This window comes from Trifolium pratense, linkage group LG2, assembly GCF_020283565.1.
Source record: "Trifolium pratense cultivar HEN17-A07 linkage group LG2, ARS_RC_1.1, whole genome shotgun sequence".
In the NCBI taxonomy this organism is placed as follows: Eukaryota; Viridiplantae; Streptophyta; class Magnoliopsida; order Fabales; family Fabaceae; genus Trifolium; species Trifolium pratense.
The window spans coordinates 36,529,656-36,552,301 of NC_060060.1; the positions used below are offsets into that span (position 1 = coordinate 36,529,656).

A 22,646-nucleotide genomic window follows, 5' to 3' on the forward strand; every position below is an offset into this window, starting at 1 on the left:
CAAGAACTAACTCCTAAATCAGATTAAATAATACAATGAGCAAAAAAAAAAAAAAACCATCATTTCCTTCCACACGGCATTACATACCCTTTTTCAAATTAAATGCAGCTATAAATAATAATAAATAAAAATAACTAGGGTGCTGTTAACATGTGCATATAGGGCACATGTTAAGGTTTTTATAATTAGAAATTTGTATTTAATATTATAAACGAATTTAATGCTTAAAAGATATAATACACATGTTTCGAGAAAATATTTCTATAATTGTATTCTTAACATGTGCCTTAGGTGCACATGTTAACATTTGCCAAATAACTACTCTAACTCTCTTTGATGTAAAAAAAAGGAAAGTAATAAACTCTCTTTAATTGCAAAATATTCCTATTTACTTCCCCTGGTGGCAGTGATTTTGGCAATTAAACAACCGTCAGAGTCAGACATAGAGACTATTTTCCAGACCCACATCACATACTGTACACACCTTCCTTCATTATTCTCTTTTACTTATTTTTATTATTATAAAAATAAAGTATTAAACAAATAAAATTCCATATTTTCTATTTAAAATTTTTGTCCACAACAAGTAGTTTTGCTTTCTCCCGCAGAAAAGAACCAACCAACTCACTGATTCATACTTCCAGCGAAGAGAATATTCTAGAAGAAGGAAAAAAAAATGGAATCGCCATCAACGACGACTGGAGACACCAAAAAGGTGGCGGTTAGGTCGTCGATCGTCGAGTCAATTCGCGGCTGCGGCCTCTCCGGTATGCGTATTGACAAGGAAGACTTGAAGAAGCAGCTTACTATGCCTCAGTACCTTCGTTTTGCAATGCGTGATTCCATTCGTCTTCAGGATCCAACCGCCGGAGAACCTCGCTACCGGAATCGTGCTGACGGTGAAGATTCCGCTGTTCCTTCTTCTCCTATGGTTGTTTTCATCAATCCTCGTAGTGGCGGCCGTCATGGTCCTGCTCTTAAGGAGAGGTTGCAGCAACTCATGAGCGAAGAACAGGTGCTTCACGTTTTCTACTTCTTCTTCGTGAAATTTATAACTCTGCAATTTCAATTCAATTTCAGTTTCTCGTTTTTTTTTGAATTAAATTTCACTAAACTGAGTTAATCTCGAAATTGTTAATGTTAGATCTAGTATAGTTAGTTCTATAATCAGTTCTAGAACTACTGATGATAAGTTAAATCCGTGATTTGCTTCATGCATGTGATTTTGTTGTTCAATATTTTTTTGACTAAATTTTGTAAGTTTTTCTGTGTCATGATTGATGTTTGATTGAGAATTGCAGGTTTTTGATCTATCAGATGTGAAGCCTCATGAATTTGTACGGTATGGATTGGCTTGCTTGGAGATGTTGGCTGGTCTCGGTGATTCTTGTGCTAAAGAAACTCGCGAAAAGCTCAGGGTTATGGTATGTTTATAGGAGTATTGGTAGGGTAAAATATAGTGTAAAGTATATATAAATTGTTTAAGTTGATGTGGTTCTTGTTCGTCGTGTTATCTGTAATTACAGTGACAAAACATGGTTTCTGAATTTGATCTCTTGGTGTTGTGCTTGTTTGATTAAGAAAATTGGGGAGTATTATAATTAGAAAGATTAGTTAGTTTATTCTATTGTTTTTCCTTTCTAAATACACATGAGATAGACGAAGTATGATTCACAAAGGAATGGTTATGTAGTTATTTTGAAAAAATGGGATAGAATGTCAGAGATGCTAGTTATAGCCATAATGGCAATACGTGATTTGTTCACATATTATATATCATACTACTATTACTATCGTAGCAGTCAGATTGGATGAAGGAAATTGGTTGATTGGACAGGTTGCTGGAGGTGATGGTACAGTTGGTTGGGTGTTAGGATGTCTTACAGAACTTCGCCAGCAAGGCCGAGAGCCAGTTCCTCCGGTAGGGATTGTTCCGCTTGGGACAGGCAATGACCTGTCTAGGAGTTTTAATTGGGTAAGCATACATATCCTTGGAAATTGTGACTAATTTCAAGTTGGGTCTACATGGTCATTTATTTTTCTGCTATTTATCAGGGTGGTTCGTTTCCTTTTGCTTGGAAGTCAGCTATCAAGAGAACTCTACAAAAGGCTAGTGCTGGGCCAATTCATCGTTTGGATAGGTATAGTATATGTTTTTGTTGACCGATTTTATTTTGTGGTGGATATGAAGTCACTAAATTAAATGGATTTGGCGTTCAGCTTTAGTCCTTAGTAGTTTCTTAGAATATATGAGTTTAGTAAATTAAACTTCCCTTTGCAACTTCCATGTCAACACGGATAGACCTCTTCATATTTGTAGAATTTGAATTTTATAAGGCGATATAATCAATTTTTCTTTGCTATGTAATTGATATATAAATCTGATGCACTTTTCTTTTTAATGTAGTTGGCGACTTTCCATTTCAATGCCTGAAGGCACACCCGTTAAACCACCACATTGTTTGAAGCATTCAGAAGAGTTCACTCTTGATCAGGTTGTGAGTTTGGTCTAATATGGCATAATTTGTTTTAGCACTGTAGTAAGAATTGGTTAGGCCTCTTCTGCGATAGGGGCGTATCCTTGAACCTTTGATATTTGGGTCCAAAGGCATATACCTCATGCACAGGTAGCAAAAAGATTATGTCAGTGGTAGTCTGGTGATATGTAAAGTTTTTCACGAAGTCATGGCTCAGGAATACTAATTACTTACCAACACTGAGACTTGATTGTAGGTTCTATTATATACTCCCTCCGTAAGACTTTATAAGCAAAAATACACTTTTTAGGTTCATTGTATATTTAATATAGACCAAATATATTAAATATACAATGAACCTAAAAAGTGTATTTTTGCTTATAAAGTCTTACGGAGGGAGTACGTTTGTAATGAATTAACTTATATACTGGTTTTATACTATAAATTTTAATTATGGTATACTTTATATTTCACTTTGCCCTATATTTGTATAACTGGCCATGTCATGATCTTTATTGAGTGCCATGGTTGATTTTGGGCTTGACAATAAGTTAAAAGCTTTTTTGTTCCCTCAAACTGATCCATTGCGGGATAACTCATCAGTGTCTTTCTTTGGTATATATGTTATTTTCAAAGTAAGTGCTAATTTCTGGGTCCTGAATTGTTGTTTCCAGTACCCTCAACTTGCCAAAATGTAGTGTCTAGTTTGGAACAGGCGTCAAAGTATTTGAGTTTGCATGCAGCTTCTACAAGTAGTTTTTAATAACATTTTCATTCATTTTTTTGTGTTGTAATATATGGAGTTTTTTGTGTCTGTTGTACACAGGGCATAGAAATTGAGGGAGAACTGCCTGAGAAAGTTACAAGTTATGAAGGCGTCTACTATAATTACTTCAGCATAGGTACTTTGATCTATACATGCACAATGTTGTATTGGTGCTTAAAATGGATACTTTGGAGTTGATATCATCATGTCTATTTCGGTGCCTTAGATTGTTGTTGATAATAGTCACAGAGATTCAAGAATGAAGTTACTATACATGATGAGTAATATGTTAATCCCATGAAACATTATTTTGAAGACAAATTAGTCTCTACATCGTAATCATGTGTCCTGGAGTGTACTTCAAGGATGGAGTTACTGGCTTATCATACTTGCTGCACATATTTTTCATCCTTTTTTTATACGACATATTTTTCATCTCTGAAGTTTAGCTTTTCAGGCCTAGAATATTTTGTGCAACATCAGCTTCACAAGCTTAAGCAAGCTGTGGCATGATGGCCTTCGGGATTTCCTCACTTAATTGAAATGGGAATTCCTTGTACCTGAAATTTAATGTTGTTTTGGTTTTCCTCTCCTGCTTTTGTGTGAATGTGAGTGCGCGTATGTATCATGAAGAGACATAAAATGTGACACGTTTTCTTGGCTTAGGGTGTTAATTTAGGATGGAAATCTATTCCGATGCCTCAAATGTATATCTTTAATCTGTATTTCTGAGCAGTCTTAGAATTTATCCCTATATTTTACAGGAATGGATGCCCAAGTGGCTTATGGCTTCCATCATCTACGCGATGAAAAACCCTACCTTGCAAGTGGTCCAATTACAAATAAGGTATTTGATCACTGGATCAATTGGATGTCTTTTATAAATTCGGTTACCTTCTTGCTTGTTTTAGTTTATATGAAGTTACATTTTTGATCCAGCAATCTTTGTTTTTATGGACCGGGCTTAGTTTACCACAAACATTTAAATATTGGTGTTAAAAGTCAAATAGCTACGATGTCTCCTAAAATGATATAATAGATTTCATTCAATAAAAGATTGTGAATAATGTTTTTCGTTTTTGCTGCAGATTATTTATTCTGGTTACAGTTGTACTCAGGGCTGGTTCTTCACACCTTGCACAAGTGATCCAGGTCTAAGGTAAGACATAATTTGGATGACTCTCATTTGCCTCTGCATGCCATTTTGTTTAAAACAAAAAGGTATAGTTATGCCTTAAGAAAACCCTTTCCTATATGGATGATTTTTGTATTTTGGATAATAAGGACAATGGCGGTACTTAGAATATCCTCATGGCTATATTTAAAAAAATCCTTTCTGATATTAGGGGACTTAAAAATATTTTGCGGTTGCATATCAAAAGGGTCAATAGCTCAGAGTGGGAGCAAATTGCAATTCCTAAAAGGTACGCTTCTTATCCTAGAGCATAATTATTCTTCTTTATTATCAGCTGGTAAACAAATCAATGTTTCCAAACTAGCATTATTATCTTTTTACCATGCAGTAGACTTGTAGTTGTTAGTAAATGTGCATTTCTTGATTAATGATTACTCATAGTTAAGGCCGGATACCAAGTTTTTTAAAAAAAAAAAAATGATTACTCATAGTTTTGGCTTCCTGTTTTAATTCTGTAATTCTAAATTCTTCAGTTTACTTCCTAATGAATGTAATAGAGCATAATATCTTTTGTGAAGTTTTTGATTTGATACGGTTTGTTGATTCCTTGCAGTGTAAGGGCAATAGTTGCTTTGAATCTTCATAGCTATGGAAGTGGAAGAAACCCATGGGGTAAACCGAAACCCGAATATTTGGAGAAGGTATTGTATTCATGTAGCTTGAGATATTACTGGTTGAAGTGAACATTTGAAACCATTCCTGCTCATGTGGGGATGATAATTAAACCCCCATACAAATGGATACCTGTTAAAATTTCTCACGATGACTAGGATTCTTACCCATCAAATAGATATTCAACTACCCTCGTGTACAAGTGTATAATACTTAGTGGCATTGGTTGTGTTATTCAAATTTAACTATGTTTGACTGAATAGACTTTTGATGTACTTCCAGAAAGGCTTTGTTGAAGCTGATGTAGCTGATGGGCTCTTGGAAATATTTGGTTTAAAGCAAGGATGGCATGCATCGTTTGTCATGGTGGATTTGATCACAGCGAAGCACATTGCTCAGGTACCACAATATATTGATTGTATTCTATTCTTATTATTTGAGATATTGGCCTAGAAAGTCCGTACTATATCTTGGCCCTCTAAGCAAAGTGTTCTATTCTGGGCTAGGCTTGAAAATTTAGTAAGATGTATCCGCTGCAACCATATAGTGGTTGATTTTTTGGTAGTTACCTGTATCGTGGCTTATATTCGTTTGCCATGCATCCATATTAACAACGTGAAAACATTTTCTCCTGACTTCTATTATAGCAAGTGTATTGACAAAACTGATGATAATACCCCACCTATGTGAATCTGAATAGTCTCCCTTTTTTCTTTACATGACAATCACTTTGGCTTTGTGAAATATCTCTTTCTCAACTACTAGTCCCACTTGTTTCTCCTGAATGCTGAATTTATGATTACATCTTTCAGGCAGCAGCTATTCGATTGGAACTCAGAGGTGGAGGGTGGAAAAGTGCCTATTTGCAAATGGATGGGGAACCCTGGAAACAGCCATTGAGCAAGGACTTCTCGACATTTGTAGAGATAAAGAGGGAGCCTTTCCACTCACTTGTGGTTGATGGAAAGTGATTCCTTAGATGGTTCACTGTTGCATAGCTGGATTGTATTATATGTAACCTTAGGTATTGGCTCACCTTACATGGAAAATTTGAATTTCAAAATCTTCCCCTTTTGTTGCTTTACTGTGAAAAATATAGTTTATGAATAGGGGAAAGTAATTCTTTAATGGTTTCCATAGATAGCTTTCATGGAAGGCATGTGTATATCATATGTAAACCTGGGTATTGGCTCTCGATTTTTTTACTGAATTGATTATTATTGTAAAAAGATCTTATTCTTTTGTTTGGTTAAGGAAATGTTGTTTTCATCATCTTTGGAGGAGTAGCATCTATTTCTTGAATTGACTGAAAAATAAATGGTTGAAGGAAAGGAAACTTATGTGGTTGTGAGTTGTGAGTTGTGACTATGTTTGAATTCTAGAATCTGAATGTCCTCTATACATAGTTCAAAACTCTTGAAATTTTTGAATTTTACACGTTTGAATTTTACATCTGAAATTGATTTTTACTGAGATGATTATGTTTTCTTAAGTTGTTTACGCGGTTTCAGATATAATTGTTTCTCATTATTCTTCCATCAATGCAAAGCCAAACATTAAATTTAATGTTGTGAATCCTCCCGTTGATTCGAATCCCCTCATTTTTTGATGTTAAAGTATAGAAGAGATTTTTCTTTTGGTACAAAAGAGGTGCAAAGCCCCATAAAAGAGATATTTATATGAGATATATACATGAATTTGTCACCATCCTTATAAACCTAAAGTTGGGAATTCTCCTGTCAATACGAAATCATACATTGAACCTAATAAACTCTTAATAATCTTATAATATTTGATTGATCACTTGAAATTGTAATAGTGACAAATTCACTTAACGCCAACTCAAATAAGATACTTCCTCCGATTCTATATATAAAAGAAGTTTTGTTTTTTTAGGTTCATCATAAAATGGATATATTATAGTCTAGATACATCCATTTTACAATGAATCTAAAAAGCAAAACTTCTCTTATATATAGGTTCGTAGGAAGTATAGAAATATATAATGCATGTCGACTTCAACGATCATGTCAAACTGGCTTCGCTAGTGAAAGTCATGACATGAGAGACACTTTTCAGTTAGTTAATCTTAAAAGTTAAGAAGAATTTCCTCCTTTGGTAAAAAAAAAGAAAAGAGAGAATAATTTCCTTGTAATTAACGGGATGCTTCCAAGAAGGTGCAATGAAGATTGAACACATAAGTCAGAGGATTTTGATTCGATAGAATAATTCTTGACACAATAATACAATTTTTAAAACTATAATGTGAAGTAAGCATGGGCCTTTCATAAATAAAGAAAGAAGTATGCATGGACCATGGGGCAGTCCTATGAAATAACTATTCTGAGTTTATGTTTGGTTTTACGTTTAAAACAAGTATGAAATTAATTTTAATTAATATTTAATAATTTTTAGTAGAATTGTTTTTGTCTCTATAATTAATTTCAATTTAAAGCTAAAATTTATAACTTTTAAGTTTAAATGTGATTTTTATATTGAAATGTATTGTTCAACCTACTTTTATTTTTGTGTAAAAAAAACTACTTTTATGTCAATAAATCCAAAATTAAATAAATTTATATTTAACTCACTTTTAATTAAATAAAAATCAATTTTGCAAAATTACTTAATTTTTAAAATCAAAATTTTCAACACATGACATGACCAAACATGAACTTAATTCTATACACCACCCAAAGGAGCTGACCACTAGTCCAGTCTTTATCAACCGGAAGCTTAATTGACAAGTTTATTTGAAACAACATTGTACAAATATGATCAATATAATGATCGTTACATTTATAAATAAAATGTATTTTTGCGTGTAAATTAGTATTATCTACTCACAACTATAGAAACTAATATTTTTAAGATTTGAATGGCCTGTAAACTCTTTCTAATAGTTTAGCTTCGGTGTAAAATTTGTAAATCCGAGTGGTGTAATACAACTACAAGAGTGTTACTTTTAATTTTCAATGTATTTTTAATTATACCATCTAATAATACAGTACTATATTTATCTCTAAATATACAACCATATTGAGTTTTTTTCGTTATCCCTTTTTATAAGATCTCTTTTAAATTTTCAAATGTATTATTTTTTTTATACCAAAATACCCTTAATTATGTTGTATTTTTCTACAATTTAATACTTTGTCCATTTATAAAAAATACTCTAATTAAAAACATCAATATGATAGTATTTGACATTTTTTTATCCATCTATAATCAAAAAGCTAAAAATATTGTAGTAAAAAAATGTAATCTCTTTAATCTCTCATTGATCAGCAATATTGTTTGACACATTTTTAATCGTCGTAAAGATGTCTAAGGAGAGTAAGAAGCAAAAAAGAAAAAAAATTGGGGAACTTGTTTAACACGTGTTGTACGAGTGTCTTCCAGACGTCGAACAAAAAGACACTAAATTATTTTATAATTTTAATACATTCAAATACAAGTATTACAACAAGTTACAGTTTTAGGAACTACTTCCTCAGTCCTAAATAAATTAAGAAACAAAATACTTTTTAGATTCATTAAAAAATGGATGTATTTGCCCTTTTTCCTTCCTTAAACAACATTCCATGTCATATTGTTATAATCACAATAGATAATGTGTTCATCAAGTATTATTGAATGTAATTAAGCAAATAAATTTAAGTATATATGATGTCATATAAAGGTGGACTTCAAGTTTTCTTGTCAAAAAAGTTTTGTTAACAACTACACGCCTCAATACGCTCTTTAGCTATCATTAATTTTCGCCCCAACAGAAATTGTTTTTAACAATAGAGAAACTAGTATTAACTCAACCAGATTCATGTGCCACTACAGAGAAAATTAAGCTAATATAGTGATAATAAATCACAAAACTGTAACTTATTTGTTTCCGGCATTTGTTCGTCTTGTGCAGAGACCAGATATTATTAATAATATATTTGTCGTTAAAAAAAAATACCATATTGAACACTTTTATTTTATATACTTCTTAAATTAATTATAAGAAAAACCATTCAAACACATCATTTATTTTTTAATAGATCACATCGTTTATTTAAAGAGGAGCAAATGTAGAATAATTATACACAATCCATTCACCATTAATTACAAGATGGCCAAGTCCTTGTGGTTTTCATGCTTTCTAATACTTTTGCTTTTGGTAGTACAAATGCAAACAGTGAGTAGTGATCATGAGTCAAACACAACATCAATTGGAGTGATCAAATTGAGGGTTGGGGTTCCTAAGAAAGAAGGTTTTGCCCAATTTGTTAAAGTAGTTTGGAATTCTCGTGAAAACAAGTACAATAATGTCTCTGGATATTGCATGGATATTTTCAATGCTGTTGTAAAAAACTTGACTTTCAAGGTTTCTCTACAAATTGAACCTTATGTTAATGAATCAAAACACAGTGCTGGAACATACGATTCACTTGTCCGACAGGTCCCAGTAAAGGTAATTTGTAGTAATTAACTTTCTTAATTACCACTTATAATTAACATCTGTAAAATAAGGGGTTGTTTACTTTGAGAAAACATTTTCGATTTTCATTTTAGAAAATACGCGTTCATTTTAAATTGCTAATGAAAATATTCGTGACTCTTAAAATGAACTATTATGATGAGAAGAAGAAATAATCTAATTAGAGATGATGTATTTTTTTTTAAAATAATATGAAAACAATATTGAAATAATATGAAAACAATTGTTTGACAATTTTATTGTTTCCTAAAAATATAGTATACAACTGTTAAAAAAATATAGTATATAGTATATATTTCCTTGTTTCTTAAAAAAAAAAACTGTTAAAAATATAGTATATATTTCCTTGTTTAGTAAATAAAATTAACGCTAATTTTAAAAAATGAAAATAGAAAGCATTTTTACAAATAACAATGGGGCCTAACTTTTTTTATTGCAAATGCTAGAAATTGGATTTCACTCAATCATCCGAGTTAAGAATTCACATATTTGAAACATTAATTGTTAACCATTTGATTAAGATCAGATGATTAAAAAGTATATTTTAATTTTATAATTAAAAATTTCGAGTCTGAATTTTAACTGTTTAATCTTAATCGAATAAATACGGATGTCTCAAATGTGGAAACTCGAGTGCAAGGAAATCAGATCGATCTTGTTAGGAGTTAATTTGTTAGTAAAGGAAAAATTCAACATGCCTATTTTCATTTTAGATTAACGAATCTATTTTTTGTATGTTAATTAATTACAGTATGATGTTGTGGTTGGAGACATAAGTATCGTGGCGGATCGGTCACAATTTGTAGATTTTACACTACCATATACAGAATCAGGAGTTAGAATGTTAGTTCCAATTCAACATGGAAGACACCAAACCATGTGGATTTTTGTGAAACCCTTCAGCTGGCAACTTTGGTTGAGCATACTCATAATCAACATGCTCATAGGGTCTGTCATACTCATCATGGAAAGAAATGTACACACCCTTCCCGATGATCGTCAAGAGGAGCGTTCTTCGTTTAAAAAACAGCTCAGCGCAATGACTATTTTATGGTTTCCAATATCACAAGCCGTTCTACCCGAAAGTAAGTAATTAATTTAAACCTTATAATCTAATCTAATTTGATTAATGTTATAATATATATATATATATATATATATATATATATATATATATATATATATATATATGTTCACGTTTGTTGATTTTGAATTAATTAAATTGAACTTTTTAGGACAAGTGGTAGCCAAAAACTGCTCAAGATTTGTATTGATGGTATGGCTTTTGTTGGCGTTTGTTCTCATGCAAAGTTACACTGCAAATTTAACTTCAATATTGACCTTAGATAAGATGCAACCTAGTTTTTTCAGCGTGAATGATCTAAGGAAAGGTGATCATTATGTTGGATATCAAGCTGGTTCATTTGTTTATGATTTGTTGGTAAAACAATTCAAGTTTAGTCCATTAAAATTGAAAGCATATAGCAACATTTCTAGCTATAATAATGCTTTAAAGCTTGGAAGCCAACGTGGGGGTGTCACGGCTATATTTGATGAAGTGCCCTACCTTAATGTTTTCCTTAGAAGGTTCAGATCCAATTACATCATAGCTGGCCCCACTTATCGAACCGATGGATTTGGTTTTGTAAGTACTTTTTTCTATCACTATAAAATAAAAATTTTAGTCGCGGAATATAGAAAAAGTTGTAGAAAAAATTGGATTTAACGAATCGTGAAGAGACTATGATATTATCTTAATTAGATATGAGAGTTGGGTCGTTTGCTATCAAGTTGTGATCGAGACATTCACCATTTATATCCGCACACTAAGTATAATAATGTTGGACGCGTAACCTGAATATGTGTTTATCAGTAAGATGAGTCTTTACCTTACAAATCTAACTTGTAAAGTGAGAATTACCTCTACTTTATAAACATATATTCAATTCATCTCACAACCTATGTGAGACTTCTTTAACAAGTTCTTATTTACTAAAAAAAAATGATAGTTCTCTCTTTTTTTAATAGCAAAATAATATTATATAAAAATAAAAGTCAACGGAATCAAGAGTATTAGAAGCACTATAGTATAATAGTTTTCATTTAAATCATCACTAGTCACTTCCATCATAATCGTCTATTGTCATTGCAGATGTAATTTTTTGCTTAGTAAATATATAAAGTTTGACTAAGTATACAACATTTATATAAATACAAATGCTAATAAGGGTTTATGATATAATTTAAGATAGAAATATTTTTCTTTAAGAGTCACGCATTCAAATAATATTAGTGGTTAATTAATAATTAGTATGGTTAGATTTTGTTATGGGTGAGAATTAAACTTATGATCTCCTTAATTATTATTTCACTTCCTATCTCATTCAGCTTGGCTGCCAAATCATCCTTATAAATCCTTTAGTAAAATCCTTATATAAAATATATAGATGACGTCATTTAATTAAATTTCAATGGCAACTCTATATTTAAAAAAATTCCAATGTCAATTGCTATATTAAATTGGATATATGTTAAAGATTATTTATACGTTTATACATTTTTTTTAATCTCTATATTGTTATTTGTGTAAAAAAATTCTATATATCATTATATATTTTGTATACTAATAACTATATATAATTATTTATGCATTATTATATATTTTTCAGGCATTCCCTTTGAACTCCAATCTTGTTTCTCACTTTTCAAGAGCCATATTGAACGTGACTCAAAATCATGAACTTATGAATAAGATTGAGAAAAAATATTTTGGGAAGAGTATTGAAGAGCTACAACAACAATCTTCAGAAATGTCTTCAATTTCACCAAGTCTTACCTTTCATAGCTTTGCAGGGCTCTTCTTAATCACTGGCATTTCTACCTTATTGGCCTTATTTGTCTCAGAAACACTATTTTTTTGGAAAAAAACAATTTCTATGGTTAAAAAATACTTTCTACACTCCCTATCTAAGGTTAAAAAATACTTTCTACACTCCCCATCTTCCACAAAAACACATATTCATCCAAGTGATCTTGAATCAACACAGAAAACTGATCAAGCCGATCAACCAAGCTTTAATTAATACTATAGAGTAGAATAATATTATAACATTGTTTTCATCTTAATTACTACTTTTAATGGAATGATATTTAGTCTTATAGAAGTTAGCACTGAATCTTGTACAAAGAAACTATTGCGTAGTTGTTTTTTTTTTTTTTGTAATATACATTCTGTTGTTTTATATACTATAATGTTGTGCAAAGAAAATTAGTTTATTGCTTCTAATAGACAAAGACAAGTAGTGAAGTAGACAAGTAAGAAAACATATTTGTATTTTTAGAGTATGAATCATAAAAGTCGTATAATCGTATTTGTTACGTGAGGAAAATACTAAGGTGATAAAAATTGCATTTAAGCTTTGTGAGACTAAAAAACCTATCAGACAAATTCTCAACAATACTGATTAGGGTGTATTTGGTAACACAAATAAGCTAGTTTATAGTTTATTATATGAGCTTATAAGCTTGTTTTCAAAAAATTAGAGGTGTTTGGTAACAAGCTTTTTGTACTAGCTTATAGCTTTTTTCCAGATGCTATTTCAAGTAGCGTTTGAGCTTATAGCTTATAGCTTTTTACACTTTATTTCATTTTTACCCTTTAATTTAATAACTACTCACTCTAAAAAAAAACTACCCACTATCAATTATGTAATTTTATATTTAATAACCACTTTAAAAGCTAATTTTACCAACAGCGCTGCTATATGCAGCGAAGGCTTTCTTCGTGAAATTCCACGATCTGACGTGGAGCCATCAATTTCAATATATTAAAAAAAAATTGTCTCGTCATGGGTGCTGATTTGCCGCGTTAGAGCGCTAATTGTTCCTTTTTTTCTTCCGATCAAAGAGCGTTAATTGTTCTTCTTTAACCTAAAATTATTATAGGGGTATGGGGTTCAAGACAAAGAAAGATCAAGGCAGCATATCAGTTTTTCCTTTATACTTTACTTGGATCTGTTTTTATGCTATTAGCTATTCTGTTGATTCTTTTCCAAACAGGGATCGCCGTTTTACACCCATTTTCATCCTTTTTCATAATTGTAGAGTTGTGATAACAGAGCAAATCACTCCATCTTGAAGCTGTGACAGTAATAAAAGGAAATTACTTGACTCAAAGAGCGGTAACAACAAGTCAACAACAAAATATACAAGTAAGTTCACTCTCCTAAATTGGGTCACTGCTTAGCAAACAACCTTTTATGCAATTAGTTAATGTTATTTGAATACCTTGCATGTTGCAATTTGAATGAAATCAATGTGATTTTGAACTTTGATATTGAAACATATATTAATAATTAGCCCAGTTTTTTTTTAGTGTGTTTTTAAAAAGGAGGTTAGAACTCAATGATCGGGCTGGAATAAGAGTAAGCATAAATTATCGATCTTTGGTTGTTGAAGCAAATGGATATGAAAATTTGACAAAATTAAAGACATAATGTTCAAGGTATCCTTCAATGAAAAAGACTTTGAGATACAATGTATGTGTTGTTTATTTCAATTCAAAGGTATTTTATGTAGACACATCCTTTGTGTGCTTAAGCTAATAGGAAAAAAAGAGTCAATACCGTCTAATTATATATTCTCGCAGTGGAGGAAGGATATAAGGCGAAGACATACCTATATTAAATGTGGTTTTGATCATTTTGTTGGAAATGTTGAATTGCAAAGAGTTGATAAAGCTTGTTCTGCCTTTTATGAAGTGGCTTCTAGGGTGATAAATACTGAGCATGATTTTTTAAAAATGATGAATTTCATCAAGGACATAAAAGATGAGTTTACCTTTAAAGAAACATCCTCGAGCATTGCAGAAGATGGTTCAGATCAAAATCAAGTGACTAAAATTCTTGACCCTGTAAAGACTCGATGTAAAGGCCGTCCTCCTTCGAATAGGAAGTCTTCTAAAGCTGATCAAATTGTGAAGAAACTTGCAAAAAAGAGGACAAAAAAAAACAGCCAAAAAAGTGCAAATATTCATGCTCAAAAAGAGGTAAATTTAAGATAAGTGTACTTCTAGAGTTATAATTTTGAATATGTCTAAGTTTCAATATTTTATAGAAGGACATGTGTGCATCTAGAGTACAAGAGAGTGTTCAAGTAATTGATAGAGTTGGCACACAAAAGAGCATTCAAGTAAGTGAAATTCATTTATCTCAGCCTCAATTTTTGTTTTAACAATTGATGAAACATTACATACTAATTGTCTATGTTTGGTACATTTTATATGTTTTTAGGGTGAACAAAGTAGTTTTGGGAGGAATGAACAAGGCGGTGTAAATAAATTAGCTCCCTTCAATCCAAACTCAATACTTATAAAGGAAGTAAATCAGGTGCAAGCATAAAATCTAGTGCTCTTTAAATTTCTAGAACATTTATATTGTGGGACCTAACAAGTATGTTTCATGTTATTTAGGTTCCATTTTATTCTCAAGTCATGAATCATGGTGGTTCTTATTTTGAATTGTTGCAGGTACTATATCTTTGTAGCCACATATCTTTTTTTAATTGCCTATTTTGGTATAAAATCATCAATTCTGTCAATGTGTTCTTTTTGTAGGCTCAACACCATGTGAATGATCCGTCATTGTCAAATAATCATACACACATGAAGTGAATGATTGGTCATTTTGAAGAAACTCTGGCATTCAAGAATTGGAACCGTTCAGTTGCGGGTTTAAGCTTGACATGGGGTCTGCAAATTTTTTCTGCATAATTGTAGAACTTCTGGCGTAATCCTAGGTCCAATGCAGCTCTAGTCCAAATCGTGCCTTCTGGCGTGATCAATCTGTTGTTTCTGCTTGTTGTCTGCTGTTTGGCGTCAATTCGGCGTCTCAGTTGGTGTCCTTATGGCTTCATATGCTTTGTTTTAATCCTATCTTAGGCGTGATACTATTTTTCCCTATCCTCACTGTTTTAACATGTTCTGGTGTATTCTTTGAGTGATTGAGAGTTTCAATTCTCTTGTTCTGACAGTGGGGATATTCTATCTAATCTTGTATCTTTGTATTTTGTTGGCATATCTTATACCTATTTATTATACTGTAATTCTCTTAGCCTTTCATGCAAGAAAAAGGGTGGAACTTGGCTATGGTGTTATTTGGTTAAGTATGTGAGCTCAAGTGTTGATAATACATACATGAGTTTGACTTTAGTTATTCATGATGAAATCAAGAAAGAGTTATGCTTCACTTTACAAAGAAAGCTCAAATGCTGATAATACATATACATGAGTTTGGCTTTAGTTCTTAAATTGCTAAGATTATATTGCACTTCATTATATATTCTTCATGACATATCAAAATATGTGTTGGTCATTCCAATAGTACTTAGCTTATGGATAAACAATAACACAATCATATAAGTTAATAAACATATATCTCATAACTCATTAAAACTAGTACTGTATTACTTCCTCCTTCATATTTTGAAACAAAATGGAGTATGAAAAGAGCATCACTGTCATGAGTTTCATACATAATTCATAAACAAGTAGACATTTACATTCACAAAATGATAGTACAAATAATACTATACCCACTAAACCCAAACACCTAAAAATGATGATCTAAGGCCTTAAAAATCACCAAAGACCACCCACCCATAAGAACCAAGCAAAACAGACACACATGACAGAGGTAGCTATCGAAGCAACCAGAGAAGGGCATAGCTTGAGCAACAAACACACACATCATCTTCTTGCCACGACTTCGATCGATCTTTTGATTGACTTATTAGTTTTGAATATCATCATTGTGTTTCCATGTGAATGTATATCAAACTAGGTAGCAAAGTTTGGTATGACCTCTGAACTGAATTAAAGTAGTGAGTTTTTATCTTTTTATCGATGTAAAGGAGTGGTGGAAAAGATAACCCTTCAATGAATTTGTGGGTACCTAATTGGTATTCACTTCCAGAGGTGAAAATGTAATGAAAGTAGGCTTATCTCCCACTTTGAAGCATTTCATCAAACAACTTATCTGTTGATTGCAAAATTTGAAACCAGTGAACATTCCATTAGCCAATCTAAAATGTATCCATCACAATATTTGTGCTCATGGAAGCCTGCAGATTTATCTGATTATGTCATCGCTGGTGACAACGGCAACGATGGAAGCGGAAACCATGAATTCATCATCGGTGAAGAAGCAAAGTTGTGGTGCCGACTTATCACGTCAGCAAAACAACCGTAATAGACAACGGTGGCAACGACAAAAGAACGGCGGCGACGACGAAGGTAGAAGAACGACGACTAATATACCCACACGTCAGAGATGGGAGGAGAAAAAATAAACACAGTGGAGGCAAAGCACAAATGGAATGAAGTTGCAGCAGCGGCAACCATATCTGAGGGAGGTGGTGAAACGGTTGTGGTTTGAATTGAAGGATCGGTTGTTACAGGGAAGGCTGGACCGAGAAACCAAATATCCCAGTAATATCGTGACACGTGGTTCGTGAAAAGTTTCGCTATTTTTTTTCTCGCGAGAAGTAGCATTTTCCTTTTACCAAACACTTTAATTTCAATAAGCTAGCTTTTCAGTTATCAGCTATCAGCTAGCTTATAGCTTATTTTTACCAAACCCTTAATAGTAATGGACATTTTTTACCACTAAGTTCACACTTATCATAGAAATCACTAATTAGCTTGATAAACCATTAATTTAATTTTAGACTTGGGGAAATCACATTTTATATGCACGGATTAGTGTTCGAACACCGGACACCACACTTAGACTCTATTTCGTAAAAATAAGCTATAAGATACTCTCTCCGGCCTTATTATAAGCAAAATTCTTCTATTTCACACTTATTAATGAAGTTGTATTTACTAAACTATCATTTACAATATATTAAATTTGCATTGGAATTTGGAAATATGCAATCATCTTAAAAATGGACAATTAATGAGGGGTATTTTAGGAACAATATCATTTAATAGAATTGAATTTAGTAATTTTTGCTTATATTTAAGGCTAAATTTTTTTTTTGACTTTTGCTTATAAATAAGGCTGGAGGAAGTAGCTGATAAGCTAGGTTATAGTTAATATCTGATAGCTTATAACTGAAAAGTTGATAGAATAAAATTAAAGTGTTTGACAAATTTAGCTGCTGTAAGTACAAAATGACATAAAAGTACACGATTAGTATATAGTTATTATAATTTTAAAAAAATGAAAATAATAAGGGTAAATATGGAATAAAATGTAAAACGCTATAGAGTCTGTTTGGTAAAAATAAGCTATAAGCTAGCTGATAGCTAAAAAACTAGCTTATAGCTGAAAAACTAGCTAATTGAAATTAAAGTGTTTGGTAAAATTAGCTTTTTAAGTGGTTAATAAATATAAAATGACATAATTGATAGTGGATAATTTCTTTTTTAGAGTGGGTAATTATTAAATTAAAGGGTAAAAATGGAATACAGTGTAAGAAACTGTAAGCTATAAGCTCAAACGCTACTTGAAATAGCATATGAAAAAAACTATAAGTTAGTAAAAAAAACTTGTTACCAAACACCTCTAATTTTTTGAAACAAACTTATACGCTCATATAATAAGCTATAAGTTAGCTTATTTGTGTTACCAAACACACCCATAAGCTATATGTTTATACGTTACTTTAAATAACATCTCAAAAAATGCAATAAGCTAGTTACCAAACACGTCTATTTTTATCAAACAAGCTTATAAGCTAGTCCAATAAACTATAAGTTAGTTTATTGGACTTACCAAACACACTCTTATCCACTTTATATGTGGAATTTCTAGTCACTACGCTACCCACTACTCGACAAAAAAAATGTTAGTGCTCGATAACAAAATCTAAACACATTCATTTATTTTTTATTTTTTTATAAGAGCATAAATGCATCTTAAAGTAAGTAAGCATCTCGAATATGTTGGAACTTGGCACCCCTAAACACCCTCATCCACCTACATCTCATATAAAGAGACATATAACACGGAGATAAAATAATCCAAACGGTAACAAGGAAGTCCGAGTTTATCTCGAAAAAAAATCATCCCTAATAGTTACGTTCACGGTATATATATATATTACGATTAGGAACATAAACAATTAACTAGGGTAATAAAAACAGATAATAAAGGAAAAAGAAAAGCTACCCATATTGCAGAATATTTCCTTATAGTTTGTTTCCCAAATAAAAGACCTTTGAATTTTTTGCATCTCAAAATTGGATATTTTCTCTTTAGGCCCCCCATGATTCTTTTTCACCCTCTGGATTTTACTTTTTTGCCCTTTAATAAAAACTTCGGTTTCTACGAATCGAATTTTTTTTGCCTTGAAAACAAAATTCGGTTTCTGTTAACTGAAATTTCCTTGAATTTGAACTAGAAAAAACTTCAATTTCTGCAAACCGAAGTTTTTATCAAGGGCAAAATTGAAATATTGGGGTATAAAAGATACATGGGGGCCCGGAGAGAAAATATCTCAAAATTGACCATAACATTAACTAGAACATGGGCTTTTGCCAAAAACACTACATCAAGCCCAAACAACCCACACCCACGAGTAAATTTCTTGATGCTTTATCTCCCGACCATGTGATTCTTTTATACCCCAATATTCCAATTTTGTCATTGCAGAAAAATTCGGTTCATAGAAACCAAATTTTTTCTAGTGCAAATTCAAAGTCAATTTCGGTTTTTAGGAACCGAAATTTGTTTTCAAGGCAAAAAAAATTTCGGTTTCTACAAACAGAAGTTTTTTCAAGGATAAAATTGGAAATTCAGGGGATATAAAAGAAACACGGTGATCGGGAGAGAAAACATCAAATTTCTTTTCCTCCCTGTAAGACTCTCGCACCCCTATAAGAACCCAAAAATTAAATATTCTGATTTTAAAATTTGAAGTGTATTTTTAGTTTGCTCAAATTATAGAATATGGACCGGGAGAATATACAAATTGGCCGGTGGTCATAGCCGGTGGCCGCTGTCCTGTTTTAATTATTTTTAAGACCAGTTTAAAGGTCATTCAACTCAAGCAAGTGTTTTAGGCTTTAAATTTTTGAGGTAAAAAATGTCTCAAAAAAATTTAATGTAGTTATTAATTAATAATAACATAATAAAATATTTACATATATTTGTCTAGCTCAATTGATTAGAAAGGAGGCCTTAAAATCTCCATAACCAAGGTTCGAACCTCAAAATTTACATAATTTAATATTTTTAATTTATTTTTACTAGCCTTGTGTCTTTTTTAAGGGTTCACAATTTTTTTTGTTTTAGGCTTCTACGCCGGTTGGGTTGGCCCTGATTGTTTATTGTAAAAGTGTTGTCTCTTATTTGATTGCATTGTTCTAGTCTATCAATATTATCCTTTATTCTTATTTGCATCATTTGTCCTTATTGCAAATAATTATAAAATGATGATTGTCCACAAATTCTAACTCAATTGTCAAAAATGCCGAAATTATTAGGATGGAAGCCCGTGAACAGGGTTTGAACTTCGACTCTTTTACTTGTGTGTGAGTTTCCAATAACTATTGTCTGTTTATTAAAAAAAATGAAATTTTTCTTTTAATAAACTAAAATGAGGATTATACTTGAAAGTTGAAACACTTATTTAAAGATGGATTAAAGTTTTTTTTTTTGGTACAAAAGATGGATTAAAAGTTATTACAAAAGAAAGGATGAATTAAAGAAATTTTGTAGATTTATACATTGCACACGTATGGGCCATGTGTTTTGTCGGATGGTCATTTTTTAATGGTTCAATACGAAAGTTTCTCTCCTCACTCCCACATTTATTTTTTACACAAAACAAGCGGAAAAATTCTGAAAACATTTTTTGAATTTTTTTAGTGTGAATTTTCCAAAATATTCTGCGTGTTTTGGGGATAGAAAAAAACGTGGGGATTGGAAGAGGAAAATTCGTTCAATATTATGAACGTATAATTTGGGCTTACTTTATACTCCATTTTAATGGGTCAATATTGCTATGCTGGAGTATTAATTTATTTTCACCATTTCAATTTTGTTTTTATAGCGTGCAATTATAGATATAACAAACTCATCGTGACTGGACTTGGTCGATGTAAACTGGCCTTTATTTCTTTGCATCCTGTAGAAGTTAGCAAGTGGCACAATTATAGATATAACAATGTATTAGCAGAGGAAATTTGTAGATTCCGTAGTAAAGAGGGTATATCAGATGCTAGCTAGGTGGTCAATAGCGGCGGATCGAAGGTGTCCCACTATGGGCAGGCCTGTAGCAGAGCAGTCAGCGATAGCACGTTGGTAGTTGGCGCCGGCGGAGCGGGATTCTAGACCGCTTTCGCTTAACCCTAACCCTTTTCTTTCTTTTCTTTCTCTATATCGATCAATATGGCACTTGTTTAATGCCCGAAAACTGGATATAAAGTAGCTTTTCACAGTAAAACTCAATACTCGAGCATTTATGAACAGTGAGAGATTAAGAGCAAAAAGTTTAAAATCATTGATAACAGGATGAGGATCCCACAATTACTCTATTATCTTCAAGTTTTATTAAAATTAGCCTACCAAGACACTCCTACACAAATAAAATTTGACACATAGTATAGACATCCAATTCTTGGACAGAACTAACATATTCTGTTTATCAGAAACTCATAATCATAGGACACCTATAATTCAATGGCTGCTTCACCTGGTATCCCGTGCAAACAAAAATACCTGCAACAATATGGCAGTAGGAGAAATGGACCTTCCATTATGAAAGGAAGCTTTGTCATGTTGCAACTTGCAACCCTGTATAAATCAAACATATAACTCCAGAGATTCCTTTAAATAGTTTTAAGTTCAACGCATTAAAGTTAATGCTCTGATCAAATGGAGTCATGAATGCTAGGGTAGATGGACCATTGATATGATATCCTAATTTTTCCATACCCTAGCCAACCCGTGCCATGAAACAAAGGAAGCATTATAATAAGATGTCACGTAAAATGAACAACACATAAACTTAAAAATGCATGCAGATACCAATGCCTGCTTGGATAAGCAATCATAATACCAATCCATACAGAAAGTCTAATAACAGTAAACACAATTTAAACTAAATTTAGAACCGTTCACAGTTTCTACAAATGATAGCATCACCTAAACACCTATGAAAGTAATCTGCTAACCAACATATGCTGCCAAGAAATGCATGTCTTATAAGTATAACATAACCAAAATGTATGTATATATGATGCCACTGTGCATTCATTAACATGAGCAGCGATGATAATGGCAATGACTTGATAATCAATGGATGCATGTAACAGCTGCAAGATGCATCCGATTATGTAATAATATTGTTTGGAGCATAAAGAGCAGAATACATCCCCTTCAACAATCAACATGAGAGTGAGAAAAAAAATCCAAAAAAACAAACCTTAAGATGCTTGACAATAAAAAAGGATATTGTATTCGCATGTATATTGAACCAGAATTTGGGATAACAGCACCCTACAGATTGCTGTGCAGATTTGTAGCACTATTCACATCTTGCAATAGGTTATTCAATACCAAATTGAGGAAAATTTGAATGAAAACACAATACAAGTATAAATTTGAATGAAAACTGAAAACACAATACAAGTCAGAAAATGTCTCTCAGACAATAAAATCCACACATATGAACAAAAGTTTACAGACTTCTATCCAATGAAGTAAACTGTATGCATCTCCTGCCTTATAATCTTCATATTCTTAAAGCCCGGTTGTCCGCATGACAGAGCCAAGTTCAAATACTAGATTATTCCCATATTTGAAACAGCCTAGAAAATACTACTATAAACTGGGTAAAAAAAAAGAGCCAATGTCAAAGGATAAGGAGGGTTAATACTCTGTATGACCTATCTATCAATATAGACTTTAATGTTCTGTTGATTAATAAATGCTTCCCATCCCATATTTCCCTCGTCCATAAATATTATAGACTTTAATGACAGTTCATGAGCACAACTTTATGAAGATAAATAATTTGATCAATTTCTAAGAGCAACATAATAATAGTAAAATATAACAAGAGCAAAAAACAAAGCAAATATATCAGAAATATACATATGCATCA

At 32.0% G+C, this 22,646-nt stretch overlaps 3 protein-coding genes across 4 annotated transcripts; all 3 read left to right on the top strand.

The window, feature by feature from the left end:
- Window positions 1-526: 526 nt before the first annotated feature.
- Window positions 527-6,322, top strand: LOC123906105 (diacylglycerol kinase 7-like). The gene is made up of 12 exons (XM_045955958.1): window positions 527-1,015; window positions 1,302-1,424; window positions 1,838-1,975; window positions 2,056-2,141; window positions 2,408-2,495; window positions 3,304-3,379; window positions 4,008-4,090; window positions 4,332-4,402; window positions 4,590-4,667; window positions 4,992-5,079; window positions 5,333-5,449; window positions 5,863-6,322. Exons 1-12 carry the CDS (start codon window positions 677-679, stop codon window positions 6,019-6,021), a joined length of 1,446 nt encoding a protein of 481 aa, XP_045811914.1. The 5' UTR covers window positions 527-676; the 3' UTR covers window positions 6,022-6,322.
- A 2,815-nt stretch (window positions 6,323-9,137) lies between these two features.
- On the top strand, window positions 9,138-15,738 carry LOC123903997 (glutamate receptor 2.9-like). 2 transcript variants are annotated; one of them, XR_006808235.1, is made up of 8 exons: window positions 9,138-9,503; window positions 10,282-10,615; window positions 10,766-11,175; window positions 12,200-14,577; window positions 14,646-14,720; window positions 14,822-14,917; window positions 15,001-15,057; window positions 15,145-15,738. XR_006808235.1 is itself a non-coding variant. In XM_045953696.1 (5 exons), the coding sequence occupies exons 1-5, from the start codon at window positions 9,162-9,164 to the stop codon at window positions 12,611-12,613; spliced, it is 1,467 nt and encodes a 488-aa protein (XP_045809652.1). In that variant the 5' UTR covers window positions 9,156-9,161; the 3' UTR covers window positions 12,614-12,748. The 2 variants fall into 2 exon arrangements, 1 of the variants encoding a protein (XP_045809652.1); XM_045953696.1 differs by lacking the exons at window positions 14,646-14,720; window positions 14,822-14,917; window positions 15,001-15,057; window positions 15,145-15,738 and having other exon boundaries at window positions 9,156-9,503; window positions 12,200-12,469; window positions 12,503-12,748.
- Window positions 14,045-15,201, top strand: LOC123904654. The gene is made up of 6 exons (XM_045954289.1): window positions 14,045-14,095; window positions 14,179-14,577; window positions 14,646-14,720; window positions 14,822-14,917; window positions 15,001-15,057; window positions 15,145-15,201. Exons 1-6 carry the CDS (start codon window positions 14,045-14,047, stop codon window positions 15,199-15,201), a joined length of 735 nt encoding a protein of 244 aa, XP_045810245.1.
- Window positions 15,739-22,646: the final 6,908 nt, after the last annotated feature.